This window comes from Heliangelus exortis, chromosome 6 (genome assembly GCF_036169615.1).
Source record: "Heliangelus exortis chromosome 6, bHelExo1.hap1, whole genome shotgun sequence".
Lineage (NCBI taxonomy): Eukaryota > Metazoa > Chordata > Aves > Apodiformes > Trochilidae > Heliangelus > Heliangelus exortis.
The window spans coordinates 25,029,465-25,044,595 of NC_092427.1; the positions used below are offsets into that span (position 1 = coordinate 25,029,465).

At 46.0% G+C, this 15,131-nt stretch overlaps 1 protein-coding gene across 2 annotated transcripts; it reads right to left on the reverse strand.

Moving 5' to 3' along the window:
• Positions 1-7,795: 7,795 nt before the first annotated feature.
• LOC139797655 (homeobox protein Hox-D1-like) lies at positions 7,796-10,760 on the reverse strand. 2 transcript variants are annotated; one of them, XM_071747279.1, is made up of 3 exons: positions 10,279-10,760; positions 9,852-10,147; positions 7,796-8,629 (listed from the first exon to the last, which is right to left on the reverse strand). In XM_071747279.1, exons 1-2 carry the CDS (start codon positions 10,697-10,699, stop codon positions 9,876-9,878), a joined length of 693 nt encoding a protein of 230 aa, XP_071603380.1. In that variant the 5' UTR covers positions 10,700-10,760; the 3' UTR covers positions 7,796-8,629; positions 9,852-9,875. The 2 variants fall into 2 exon arrangements, with proteins under 2 accessions (XP_071603380.1, XP_071603379.1); XM_071747278.1 differs by lacking the exon at positions 7,796-8,629 and having other exon boundaries at positions 8,636-10,147.
• Between the last annotated feature and the right edge of the window lie 4,371 nt (positions 10,761-15,131).

Consider the following 15,131-nt stretch of genomic DNA (forward strand, 5'->3'; position numbering starts at 1 on the left):
TCTCCTCTCCTGGCTTGAGGCCAGGCTGCCCCTCTGGTGTAGCTTAGGGCATCCTGGGGGCTGGTCTGCATTATGCTGCCTGTCAGTGTCTTTAAAAAGCTATTATAGCTGCTGGGAATCTCTGCAATGAAGGAAGACTTGAGTAAGTCCTTCCCTGCCAACGCATCCAGTGCCAGGCAGCAGCAGGAGGGTGTTTGTAGCATGACTTTTTGCCAGAGGTCCTCTGTGTACTAAACAGTCTGGCAAAGTAGAGAGGGCAACAGAAACAGATGGATCTGGACCAATGTGATCAAATGGATCTCATAGGGTATTTGGTGTTATTTTTAATGCAAATGCTTGCCTATCAGCCATATCATGCAATGCACTGTTCTTTAGTATCAGGAAAGGTGCCAAAATTGCCCAAGTATGAGCCAAGTTGCAAGTTTTTCCATCATACATACAGTCCTGTAAGTTTACTAAGGAGGAACCTTTTTATGTGAGAACCTGAACTCAAAAGTAAGGTTTGTCTTTCACCTCTGCAGCTCCTCTGCACTTCCCTGGGAAGCTGGTATGTATGTCTTGTGGTAGCATCCGTGATTGAGTAAGAAATCATGTTTCTTGCAGGTTCAGATGTATCTTGCAACAGATTCTCACACTATGATAATATTAACTGCAAGTTGCTGGCATTGATCTCTTATTTCCATATTCAGGCAAGTACAGGTAATAGTCTGAGAGCTGTGTAAAGAAGATAAAATATGAATTCTATGAACACACTTCTATAAAAATGCAACAGAATATTAGCACTAACCATTTCACATCTATGGAAAATTCAACATGTTTAATTGACAATTTAATTAATGCTGATGCATTTTCAACAACCCAAATGAGGGCAGATAGCATTTTTGTAGAGTTTTAAGTGGCACAAGAATAGCATTTCCGAAAGCAAGCAGGGGATCTTAAACTGTGTATGAAAGCCATAAAGTGAATCATTTTCTCCCCCTTTTCTCACTTACCTCCTTTCTTGTCTTCTTTTACTCAGCAGTGTCTGATTTTCAGGGGTGCCAAGCCTATTTTAGCACATCTGTCATTGTTGCAGCTGCACTGAGCAGTCATCAAAGCAGTGGTGCAGAAATCACAACTTCACTATTTTACTCACTGGAGGCATTAACAGCCCCCAGGCTCTTGCATATCCCTGTCACTCACAGCAGCTGCCAAAGAAGCTTTAACCATGCTCTGAAACAGCTCAGGTCTTGAAGGCAGACCTTGATCTTCTGAGCTTTACCTAAACTCTCACAAAGGGGCTCCACAGGTCTGCAAGGCAAAGCCTCTATGGTCACAGCCCATCCCACTGCTCTCAGCCCAGGGCATCAGGCACCTCCATGGAGGACAGGGACACCAGCTCATGGGTCAGAGTCCAAATAAGCAGGAACCAAGAGGGAAGTGTTCTGGTCTGAGCTTTACATAGATCCCCTGGGCCAATGGGCAGGGTGTGGTGAGGCTGGCCAGGCCCATCAATGCCCCCAAGACCTTGGCAATGTCTTGGCTGCACAGGTTTCTCCTTGCACATGATGGTTTTAGAGCCATAGATTTCACATAGTTTATGCTATGGAAGATCAGGTTTTGGCTTTTACACAAAATTTCAGATCAGAGGGACCTCCAAGCAGGAGTTCCCAGGAGGGAGACACCAGCTCTGATGGGAACCTGCCTTGCTTTCCCTGCTCATGCTATCACACAGATTCTCGCTGACATCCTCTACTTTCCCTGCCAAACTGACTCTGCCTTTAGTTCCCTTGGATCCCGCCTGCTGCCATTCTTGTGCATCTTTTTTTTTTAATCCTTAATTGACCAGAAACCAACAAATCTTTCTTTAAAGCATAAATCAGGGCTGCACCGTCAAAACAGCATGGATGTCAAAGCAGCAATTATGGCTCCAACTTGCAGTTACAATGTCTGTAGTGGTTCATCCTGATATTTGTGTAACTCATACTGCAGCAAAATCCTGATCCATCTAGTTAATGAAAGTAAGAATAATTGCTCACAGTTTGACTGTAGGCACTGGTTAGGCAAGCCTTCTCAAACTCTAAAGATGTTATCTGGAAAATTAAGGAGCTGCAATTGAACTCAGTTTCTGGACAAGTGTGGTAAATGCTGAGGAGGTTTATTAATTTATCAAAGCTCCTTGTGAGAGGATCTAAATCCTTCTCTGGAGGCCAGCATAGAAAGAATTAACTTTCTTCTTCCTGTAGAAAAGAGCACAACTGCCTATCCTGCATGGAAGGAAGAGGCAGCTGTAATGAATTATTTATCTGTAACACACTGTAAGAGGGATGTGCTGTGATTAATTGTAGAGCTGGGCAGGAAATAGTTTCCTTGTCCCAAAAGATTTTTGAGATTAAAAATGTGTTGCTATTCCACAGTGGGATAAAACCAAACCCCCTTTAAAAGATCTTCAAAATTGAGAGCAAGACCCACCTACAAAAAAGCTTCATCTGTCATATGTGTAGGACTTCCTTGCAACATAAAAGCCCAACAAAAAGTTTAACTCTGAAGAGGAAAGTTTGGCAGAGAATTCGTAGGGTCTAAAGCATCTCAATCAACCTCTATGTCTTTGGTGAGTGCTCTGGGGAAGAGGCCAACATGCTGAAGCAGAGATATGAACCTTTTTGGTATCATGTGAGTGCTGTCTCTGCTGAGCCAAGATGGGGCTTAGCTCTTAGCTGTCCACCACGCTTACGCAGAAGAGTTCTGCCTGATTACTTGGTCCTCAGAGAACCAATCTGTTTTTAGACTGACTTTTATGGTTTTACAGCTAAATGCTGCAGAGCTGGATGATCTTTTATAAACTTTTTCCTCCAGATGGGAAACCTCCTTTAAAAAAAAATGTACATGGAAGTGACTTTTTATTTTCTAAGTAATTTCCCCCATGTGTCTCATAAATAAGAAGCTTTTCTCTAGGCACTTTGGTGTTTTGTTTTGTCAACACTTCCAGTGTAAACATGTAGCCTGAACAAGCAGGAGTGCCCTGCTATATTTTTAAGGGAGGCTGAGAATTGATTCACTAGATATGACATAACAGAGACTTCAGACGTTGAATCTACTCCATCTAAAATCATTGTTCTGTTCCATAAAAGGAACAAGAAAATCTTTGCCATATCTTCATTACAGCTGTAGAAGTTCATACTTGACATAGTTTTTCCTCAGGGTAAAACTGTGGTAAGGAAAAAAAATATGTGCTGACTGAAATAACTTGAATGTATACAGATTAAAAACATATGGTCATTTTAGTTGTGAGCATGAGTTGGTGAGGCTGGGTACCTCCTGAGATTTGTGAGAAGATGTGGCAGATCAGATTGATTCTTTCCCTGGAACCAGTAGAAGGATGTGAAAAAACATCCAGTGTCTCCTTTGTCTTTTTCGTGACTAAGCAATGAAAAACAAAAAGAAGTGTAGCAAACGATATGCACTTTGAAGCATTTTGAATACTGGGACATGGAAAAAGAATGCTTGATAGAGGAATATTTTGAGCTTCATGAGCTAGATTCAGTCTTTGTGATTGTGCAGAGAGCACAGGCTGGGTAAATTCCAGCCTAGTCCAGCCAGCAGCCATGTGCAAGTGTGACATTCCCAGTCCATTACCTCCTCCCAGTTCCCCCCAGGGGCTGGCAAAAATTACAAGAGTAATGTCGCTAGGATCTGAAGGCTTCTTAGTCAGATGTTCAGAATTAAATGTGTTTAGTAAAATTATTGCCTGAACTTGCCAATATATCTGAACTCCTGTGCAGAAGACTTGCACAGATGAGTCCAATGGCCAGACAGTCTGAACTGTCAGCGTATCTGGGTCTGGCAAACCCAGCAAATGTGAGCAACTGGTAGCACTGCTGGTACCTCATGCAGCCCCTGGTCAGGCTCAAGCTATCCTGCAGCTGGTGAAGGCTAAAGGACAGGAACTGCAGTGACCACAGGTCTGTGTGTCCCTTTCTGGATGTGACTGCTTCCAAGAACATCCAGGTACATCATCACCTTTCTATTAAAGACAATGGATTTTAAATTTAGGAAAAAAAATCTTTCAGAAGAACAGGCCTGAGCCATGCACTTCCAGTTCTTGCCATGTTTATGCCTCTGAAAGCACAGCTGCCTGCCTCTGGGGTGAGTGAGCTCTTGTTACAGGCCTTAAGTCACAGGTGACAGACACAGCAGCATCATAGATGACACTAACAACATGCAGGCAGGGTATAATTCTTTTTTTTTTCTTCTTTTTTTTTTTTTTCTTTCACATTTATTATTAGCCCCAGAGCTGTTATAGTCCTTTTCTCATGCAGCTCATGCCGTAACAGTTCACACCTGTGAAGTCCCAAATCAGATTACCAAATCTATTTGATTTGGTACTACATTTGAAAAGCAACCAGAAGCACCAGGAGGTCTATTTCTTAAATGAGATGTGGCATTAGGAGTCTTCAACAGTCCTGTCTCATTGTTTTTTTAACTGTCTGTCTGGTCCTATTAAAATGAAAGTCACAGTGCTCACAATGCTGGTTACAATTACAAAATTTTACAAAATCTTGGACTTATTTTAAGACATCACCCTGTTGTGTGCACTGTGGTCTAGTCCCTCCAGCATGAGAAAATGGGTTTAATAACCCATTGGTGTCATGTACCTACCACACTTTCTAAAGTTCTATATTTCTAAAGGGAAAGATAGATGGGGTTTTTTAATTGATAGGCATTTAACAGTGTTGTGTCATTGGATTTGATACACTTGATCAACAAAGAAAATGTCACCCAACATTATCATTTATAAATCCATACATATGTTGGTTTTAAAAACAGTTATTCCAATATCTATGCTTAAAATACGGAGCTGATACCAGAGACTGCCAGGATTAGAAACTGCTTCCATTCTCTGAACTGGGCAAAATCTGATCTGCCAGGTCATTAGGAAATTCAGTGAGATTTTTATCTATTTTCAAATACCGTTCTAAACCTTATTGTCTTTAATCTAGCTTACTTGTTGAAGGAACATGAAAAAGTGTATTAGGAATATAGGTTTAGTGTAGTGCAATCATTAAGATGAAAAGTAATTGGCTGGGTTAAGTGTGCTCCCCATGCTGGTGTGTGCCCACGCTCTATAGGACAGACTTCTAGAGTTAGACCTGTTGGACATTTTTGTAAGGCATGATGTGCCATCCTGGTTAAAAATACCTCAGTTTCCTGAATAAACTGAGATTTCTTGCAGTTTATTATTTGTAACACTATGCTTCCTGATGAAGTGTGGTGAAAAGATCTATTTTCCAGGTGGCGGGAAATGTGATTAGGCTGTTGGAGAAGGAACTGACTGTATTTGTTCATGTATTTGTTTGTTTACTTAAACTTCTGGTTTCCAATTTGTTAATCACCAGGGGCTGCTGCCTTTTGAGGAAAAAAAAGCACAAGAAAAAGTTGTTTATGAAAAGTCCTTTTACCAGTGATCTAGATTTTTTCAGTATAAAGGAAGCTTTGTCCTACTTACAAGCAGTTCTCAGGACTTTGTCTCCATCTGAGATTTTAGCACTCTGTGCAGGCATAATTAAACCAAGGAAGATTCACACATTGCACAGCTGAGCTTTGTTCACTTGACCAATGTTCAAGAACAGCAAATGATTTCTGGATAAAACTAAAATACAGTAAGATGCTGACACTGCATGCATCTTTTCCTGTATATTGCCCAGAATTATTTGGTGGGCATTTTAGAGATGGTTGGGGGGGGAGGGGTGAATAACAGATATTGTTACAATGGAGAGCAGAATGATTTGTCATTTGGTTGACTTTTCTTTCTTTCAACAGGATGTCTTTCCCTGGCTAAAGACTCCTCTAGTTAATTGACATTAAGAAAAGTCATTTAAAAACTACTGTTGAGATTGAGTGACTGACATATGCATATAGGGATATGCATGTATGCATAGGGCTATATATAGCCATAAATCACCAATAGAAAATAGTGCTTTTCCCTGGAATTTCATTCATGCCTTGATAAGCTGGCACCAACCATGTCTTATTTTGGGTTTCTATCCATACTTCTCTTGCCTTAGTCATCAGGGATTTGCAAGTATTCTCAGGATTTCCTTGGAATTTAGGCTGAGTAGTGCAGGACAAACCATAAGTGTGATTTATTAGCTGTTAGAGACAAGTGCTTGGAACTACAAGGAGGTCTTTCCATTTTGTAATTTTGCCTGTAAAGGTTTTTCTTAAAAGAGGTAATAGTCTGCTCTCCACTACTAATAATCTGTACCATTTTATGCATGAGCCACCGTTTCAGGTTTTTCAGGTAAAGGAAATGGCACACTTTTAAAAGGAGATTGAAATGTGGTGACTGGGTTGCATATTTTTGTTTTCTGGTTTATGGCTGCATTCTTTCATGCTCAAAATAAACTTGCACATGCAGCTCACACCATAACCAGAGTCACTGCTTTGACCCCCAGCAAAGCATTGCCTGTGCTGTATTTGCAAGCAATAACATACTCATTCAGTTCTGCATGGGAAGCCAGATACCCAAGCAAGTCTGGGTTCTTGCCTAAGCTTGTTTTTTTGAGAGGTGTGATTTTTTGTTATGACTTACCTGTCCAAGGGATATGAAACCCCTGCATTCACATATCACGTAGGCTCAGTAATTTTACATTTTTTTCTCCTTGAAAGCCTTCCAAATCAATATTTTTGTTCTGTTTCAGGCAAAATGAGAACACATAAAAAAATATTTTGTTCATATCCCTTTGTAGCCAGTGGTTCGTATACCTTTGAGCAGTAGTTGGAGGGAAAAATTAGTATATGACTGAAACAAAATGGTCTTTCTGTGGTTTCTAATGATGTTTGAAAGAAAATAAGTCCAGGAAATAGTATTTTCATAATCTGTGATAAATTATATAGTGTCAGGTATCTAATGAGTCAAGTTGGAAATATTTTGTTCTGATTGTGGTGAGAACTGCAACTTGTGCTCTTACCTCTATCTGCCTGACCTAGAACCTGTTTCCAACTGCTAGGCATCAAATTGAACACAATGCAAGACACAACTCTTGAGATTAATTTTAAATGAGTGAATCTTAGATCTTATCTACCATTCATTTGCCTTGTGTATATCGCATGCATTTTTATTTAATTATTCAGGAATTGGCACGTGAGTTGCATTAGCTCCTTCATCAAGGTATCTTGCTGACAGAATGGTGCAAAGGAGCAACATCTAATCCTCAGCTAGAACTGTGAAGAAGAAAGATCCTATTAAACTGGCCATGTCATGTGAGAAGAAATTACACATAATACTAAGTACCGGTTCTTAAGACAGAATATAGTTATGTTCATACCAGCAAATTGATTCAGACTGCCATAAAAGAGTAGTAAGGTTTAATCTTAATTTGCAAGTAAATCTCTATATATTCAAGCTGTGGCATTTTGATGGATACAGAACTGTGCACTGCTACAAGGTCAGCACATGTATTTATTTATTCAGGAAAATATACGGCATGAAAACATTCATTATAAAAGACTTAGTGTGCTCTAATGGTCTGATCCAGCACCATGGAAATCAGTGAGAATTTTTATTTCCATGTTGGTAGTGCAGGATCATGCCAGCAGTGTGGAAAACCTTCCACTGGCCTGAAGTGCCTAGCACAAATATCAAAATCATTGGGAAAGTAGAAGACTGACAAACTTGCAACATAATACACATAACAAATTTGGAGGCAACTAAAACCACAGCTGTTTTCTAAAGTTTACATGTGAACAAAATGCTTTTAGAAAGGTGGGTCATTCTGGCTCCGTGTCTATACATTGTTATAAGTTTATAACAATTATATAAGTTTATAACAATGTACTCTGAAAACAGCTGCTTTATTCTGCTTTAAATAGCATCTTCTCAAAAACATGTGGGAAAAATATTATTTACTATTTTAAATGAATGATCAGCCTGAAGTATAAACACTTGTTTGGTGTCATTACTTTAATAATGAACTGCAATCCAAACATTTTAGTTGCAACTAGTTTCATACATGTGCTTCAGTCCTGAGAATTTTTCAGTGATAACCTGTGAAGGGAATCAGCCAGTGGGACATGAGCTGTCCCACATCATAAACAGAACAGAGATGTCCCTGCATGCATACACAACCACAAGCCACTGGCTTTATTGTATTTTCCAGTACAGTCATTATATGCCGTGTAACCTCAGGAGATGGCTGTGGAGCCACCCATTTCCTTGACAAGGAGGCCTCCTGCCCCAACTCAGCCATGTGCCCTCTGCCACAGCATCATTCCAACGTGCCTGTCCAGCTTTTGGGAGCACACTGTTTCCCAGGGCTCCCACCAAGCACTGCTAAAGCTATCATTGGCAGTGGCAGAACAGAAGTCCCTTTGCAAAACAGAAGTCCATGAGAAAATGTGTAAGCCAAAAGGCACCCTGGGGAATGGAAAGTATTATGGAGAGTAAGCATCCCCTGCATTGCACATTTTTTGACTTGAGACCTCCATCTTCTGTGTATCTTCTGCCCAGAAAGCATCCAACAAAGACCAACAGCTGTTGTCCAGGGCTGGCTTCTAGACAGGAACCCAGTGCTCACAGGTTCCCTGAGATCCACCTCCTATGGTGCTACAACTTGTTCTTCACTCCATAGTCCAACACCCAGAAGAAATCCTAAGCAAGGAGAGTTGTCCAAAATAATTTTGTCCCACAAATAAATAAAATCACCTTTCTGTAACTTCAGATGCCATTCTTCTCTGCCTTGCTGTTATGTTCTCCCAGCCACAAGCCGGGAGAGTCTAAACTCAGCTCCTTTGTCCACTTTTATACTGTTATCTCTGAGAAAGATGAAAGTGGGAGAAGTGAGGATCTCTGACTAATTTTGCACTTGTCATTATCATTCTCTGAACAAGTACCCCAAGTAAAAGACCCAGGAATCCTCTGGCAGAGATCTGTAGTCCAACCCAAGCATCTTTCTGCACTTTGCAACAAATCTTACCACATGCAAAAATTCAAGAGTTGTTAACCATTTAATATGGTTCATTCCTTTAACCATAAAATACAAGCAAGCCTGTGGGAGCTAGATAGTCTGAGAGTCTGGCCCTAAGTGCTGTAGGAGGCTTTATGTTGCCTTGCCCTTGCACAGGCACATGAGAGAGGTGCCGGGAGCCAGCTGAGCAGCTTCTGACCGGTACTGGGCAGCCCAGAGCCTCTCTGCAAGGAAAATCCCAACAACTCTGCAGTTTGAATGGGAAAACTCCCTCCTAAGACTTACTTTCAGTCTTCTCTCCTAGTTACTAAACAGATTTTGGACTAAAGCAGCAACATCATCAAAAGAAAGGGGAAAGAATGAGAAATAAATACAAGCATAAACAGCCTCTTTTTGCAGCATCAGTTTTACAAAGGGTAGGGCAGAAGTCGAGGGCACTTTTTTCAAAAGGGGATCTTGGACTCACTCTGGTAGCAGTGACCGTCCCTGCCCCATCCCGTGGGAGGGGGCAAGAAGCCTCTCCTGCACGAACTCTACCTGAGCATGCGGATCTCTTTTGAAATGCAAAAGGCAGTAAGGGTCGAGAGCTTGGTGCATCCCCCCTTACAACCAGCGCTCCGCGCATCCGTGGCAGCTGGCGGAGCTGCTCTATGCTCTCCCTGAGCGGAGGGGCAGTCCCCGCCAGCTCCCAGCTGCGACAGCCCGCTGCCTCGGCCTGGCCCGACCTTGAGCAGTCACCGCGGAGTTTCGGGCTGGCACCTTTTCCTGAGTCCTCATAAATAAAACTGTAAATAAGCTGCAACTGGAAAAACAGCGGAGTTGCATCGCCGCGGTCCCGGGTGAGAGGACACCTCGCGTGCCCCGCCGGCAGCAGCTTTCCGCCCAACCCCGACCCCCCCGGCAGACCCCTTCGTGGGGGTCGGCGGGGTCTCAGGCGGGGCTGCTCGGGGCACCCGTGGGCGCGGCGGCGGGGGCTGCCAGCGCCTCCCGCTCCCGCTTCTTCTGCTTCATGCGGCGGTTCTGGAACCAAACCTTCACCTGGGCGTCGCGGAGGCGCAGCGAGCGGGCCACCTCGAGCCGACGTGCCCGCGACAGGTACCGGCTGAAGTGGAACTCCTTCTCCAGCTCCGTGAGCTGCCTGGTGCTGAAGCTGGTGCGTGCGGGGCAGGCAGAAAGTTCCCCCCGGCACGGCGCCGCGCCGCCTGCAACGCAGAAAAAGACCGCGCTTCAGCGAGGGCAGGGGGAGGAACCGGGGCTAGGGTCGGGGCAGGAGAGGTGCAGAGGGGAGCCGGGATGGGAGCAGCCCCGGCTTGCGCCCTACCGCCTCACTCACATCTCCCGGGCGGGCTCCGCTTCGCTCGCATCCACTCGAAGGTGCGGGGCGCCTCCGCGGGGGCCGGGGAGCCGGGCGTCGCCGCGGGGCAGGGCGAGAGGCCCGGCAGCCCTCCGCCACCGGGACAGGAGCGGGGGCGGCCGGGCTCCGGCGGCAGCGGGCGGTCGCTCTCGGGGAAGATGGACGTGGCGAAGCCCAGCGACCCGGTTCCGCGACACGGCCGGTAGCGGGGACCCGGTGCCGCGGGGGGGACGCCCGGGTACCCCGCTGCCCCCGCGCAGGCTGGCGGCGAGGAAGGCGCGGCGCTGGCCGCGGTGCCCAGCGTCAGGAAGGCTCCGTCGGCCCGTCCGGGATAGGGGGGCAGCGGGGCCCCGTGGCAAAGCCCGGGCGGGAAGGCGAGGGGAAAGTATCCCAGGTCCATGGCCCGCGGGGCAGCGGTGCTCCTCGCACCTGCCCCACGCCCCGCCGGGGCAATATTGCCCTAATATAGGGCCGGGAGCGGGGCGGCACGTCCCGCCCCGCGGCCAATGGGAGCCCAGCGGGGACCCGCACCGGGGGTCCCAGGCGCCGCCGGGCTGCCCAGGGCCGTCGCGAGGCTCAGGGTGGGCAGCGCCCCCGAGCCCTCCCGGGACCTGCCGCTCGCTGTGGACCCGCCGGAACCGCCTCGCACTTCGGGGCCGCTTGCCGGGAGTTTGGGGGATGGGTAAGTTTGAGCTCTCCCCCTCCCCAGGCTCCGGTCCCAGGGCTGCTCTGCTCCCTCCCTTTGCCCCGCTACTGGCCAGGCCCCCGCGGGCTCCCACGGGAGCCCAGGCAGCCCGGGAGAGCAGGCGGGGCGCGGAGGGATGCCCAGCCACCCCCTGACTGTCCGCACCCGCGGGGGCGGGGGTGCTGCACCTCGAGGCACTTAATGGTGTCTCGCTCCATCAGATAAGTGCTCTGCAGCCTCTCAAAAGTGAATCCCTGGGCTCACCCCATTAATGGACTTTCATTTCTCCCTTGGCTATTCAGCATTGTTTACTGAGTGCTTGCAGCTGGCAGAGTGAAGCAAGTTGCACTGCCCGGCCAAACCCTCCAACTCTCTCTCTGGTTTTTCATCCGCCAGAGTGGCAGGGAACGGAAACAAGGGTGGAGGATGTGAAGCCTGGACTCCAGAAGTGATCATCTTTCCCCAGATTGCTTCAAGTGATGCTCAATCATCCAGTTTGAGCTACCTATATGCTTGATTTGGATAATGAGGGGTTTCATCCAACTCAACAACTGATAACAATGTGTCAGTGCAGTTCAGAATAGCAAAATGGTGCACTGGGCAGAGCACGTTTGGATTTTGGCAACCTAGGACTGGACAGACAAGGAACATGAAAAAGAGCTACATCATGCTGCTTTTGAGATATGCATGTAACCTTCCAAGTCTTAGGAGGTGGATATGGACTCAACTGGGAAATGCAAGGGTAGTACCTTACTAAAGGAAAAAAAAAAAACTAAATAAAAGCATGAAATGAAAATGCCTTCATCTATTGTGCAATGCCTTCCACTCAACAGCTCGAAGATCTCTACAAGCTTTTGGCCAAAATGCCACTTGTCAGGAAGAGGCCACAGATTTAATGAGGACCAGACATGGTGCCAGCCACCCAAGGGCAACCAGGATCCCTGGAGAAGGAAAAATCCCACTCAGACTTTTGCAGATTTCAGCGAACTGAGCTGGTGGCAGGGAAGGAACATTGATTCACTCTCCACTTGGAGACTTGTGTTCTACAGCTCAACCCCAACTGCCCCACTGTTACACGCAGCTGATGGTTCAGAGCAGGCCTGGCTTTTCTTTCCTGAAGAGCCTGTGGGCTCACGCAGCCCACAAGGACATGGGAGTACTTTGCTGCATACTGGTTCTGACCAGTGACTTGTCTTTATGTCAGCCCCTCTATCCCCCCAACTCACCCAGCCCTTCTGCTATAAAGCAGAGCAACTGAAGAGCAGAGTCTGGCTCTACAGATTTGCTGCTTTAACGTGCTTGGGGCTCAGAGTCTATAAACAGAGCAGTCACAGTAAGCCCAGCATCCTGAAGTTGTGTGTTCTTCATATACAAATTTGTTCAGTGCTACGATCTGTGCTGTACTAATAATGGGATATGACCTACCTCTCTATTAGCAGAAGATGCAGGTATAAATTAGAACAGTTTAAAACAAATACACCTTGTCAGGAAACATACATCTTGAGAGAGGGTTTAAATTTAAATTATAAAAACATGCTCAGCACACCCATGGCAACCAGAGGAGTTTGGAAAATGTGATTTTCTGACAAAACAGAAGCCTGGGAACATCAGGATTTCTCTTTAGCAGAGAAAGGCTGTCCATACAGGAAAGCATCTGTGCTTTTCAGTTTCTCCTGCTGTAAAAACTGTCCACAGTGAGGCAAACAGGATTGTCTCTGGAGGAGGGCTGCTGCTTTACTTGAGTCTTCTGTTTGCAGACTGCAACTGGTTTAATTACACCTAAAGCTGTGTTTTAAATGTTAGAAAAGCTGTCCATGTTCACACCAACATACGATCTTTCCATTCACCCAGCTGGATTCTTTTATCAGGTTTCTCATTTGCTACCTGTTTATTTTTGCAGGATTGTTTAAGGATGAGGAAAGCAGAAATCAGTGGCTAAACACAGGCAAAGCATCTCTTATTGCTGCTCTCTCTGGCTTTTGAGGGGGATGCAATTTTCTACATTCCTGAATTTCACGGTGTTCAGACTTAAATACCTGAGTCCCAGTGCTATGAAGCTGGCTGACTGCAGCTGTTTTTTGCAAAAGGTTTGACGGAAAAAGTCCCTGAAAGTCAAAGGAGGAAAAAGTGTGATAAAAAGAAGAGTGAAAATAACAAGATGGTGTGGAAAGCTATTTGAGAATGTCTGGGAGGTTTAGGGATGTCTGTGTGAACAGTGCAAGCCAATGGAGATGCCAGGGCAGAAATCTATATGAGAATGATGGACCAAAAAAGCCCCCATGCACCACTCTTCTGTAAACATGTGGACCACTGCAAAGCCTGAGCAAAGATAATGAAGGAAGAAGCCCAGCCAAAAAGTCACAAAGTAGCATGGAGAGGCTGCTTGAGCACTGTGTGTGTGTTTAAGGTAATGGCAGCCCTGAGCCACAGGGACCACTTTGAGGTTGGGGCCTGTTGCCTTTCCTCTCCAGAGCAAGTCTCCATCCTCTGTGCTTGTCACAATAATTAACACTCAGGAGATCCCATGGATCCCTTCCTAGCCCTCAGGAAATTAGTGTGAAAGGTCTGCTACAAGCATGACCTTCTCCTTACCTCTCTGCTGCCATGACACTGGCAGCCATGGAGAGCTGGTTCTCAGCAGTACATGGGGATGAACTTCCAGAGTGTGGAGACAGCCAGGGTGTGGGTGAGCATTCCAAAGACGTAAGCCAGCCCTGAAGAGTTAACCAGTGGCTCTGTTAATGCATGCAAACCAGCAAAGACCCCTTGAAAGAAGGCTACTAGAGAAGATGGAGAAGCTCTGGGGAGTTCATTTTGTGAAGTGTGTTTATAAACAGGGAGGTACAGAGACCCAAGGGTAAAGAAGACAAATCTTTCTGCTGCTCCAGGAGAACCAAGACCAACTCCAACACAAGCACAGACCTTCCACGTGGGCAGAACACTTTGTGACCTTCCCAAGGAAGGTGTGTGTCCCTCTATCAGAGATACTTCCCTGCCACAAGCTCTCCTTTCCTGCCTGACCCCTGGAGTAGTTTCACTAGACCTGGGACAGAGACCTGTGATCTCACAGTACATGGGGAGAGCATAAACACAGAGAAGAGGAAAAATCTCTCCCTTCTTCTGTATGGATTTCCCCAGAAGAGTGATTCCACATGGATTCTTGTGCCTTATAATGACCTCTTTCCCCCATGGCTGTCAATTTGGTAGGAAGGAAAAATTATGCATACTGATAACCCAAAGCCAAGCCATACAGCTGTGTGCAAAACAGAGATGTCAAAGGATCTGCAAACAAGATTTCTTCCTTGCCCAGCCCTTCTTGCTCCCAAGGGTCCTAAAAGGTGTCTAAGGCTCCTCAGAGGAAAGATCAAGGCTATGCATCTCACACTGCAAGGGGAGAGTCTACCCTCTCCCCAAATTTCTGCTGTTACAAGGAAAACCGCATATCAGCAAATAAAGAAAAAAAAACTAACTCAGGTGTTCAAGTTGTACACACAGGAGTGTTTTTAACCTAGCAGAGCTCCTGTGCTAATTTCCTTCAGCTTTGTGCTTCTGGTCATTGTGTCTGAGCCTCACTGGGGTTCATTACAGAGCAGTTCGGGGAGCTCTGGGACCTTGGGCTCTGATGCTGGAGACAAAGGCCTGAGTAACATCTGCAGGGTCCTGGGGATGTGCAGACTCAGACACCTTGCTGTGTCCCATTTTGCATCTCAGCCTTTATCACCATAGGAGCTCTGTCTTTTCCTGCTGGCTGGAAACCACAACACTCCATGGCTCTCGGGCTCCAGGACTGGGCTCTGCCTCTGCTGTCTGGGGTTTCTGGTCATATCCCAGCTGGCTCAGGCCCAAGCTGAAGTAGGAGGAACCACTGTCAAGTGATAAGTGCACATCATGTGATTGATGACATTTAATATAGACAACCGCCTCCCTCCCCCGCCAGCCCCCATCCCTGCAAGGACCATGGCACAGGCACTGCTGCTGCTCAAGTGGGGATGGAGAGGTGTTGCCTGTTCAAGGATTAACTTTTCTCTCAGTCCCTGGAAAGTGGCTGTGCCAAACTGAGCTCTGGGCCAGTCCATCTCACAGCTTTTAAAAACAGATGATAGTTGGTTCATCACCATATAGCATCAGACTGTGCCCAGCCAACCAC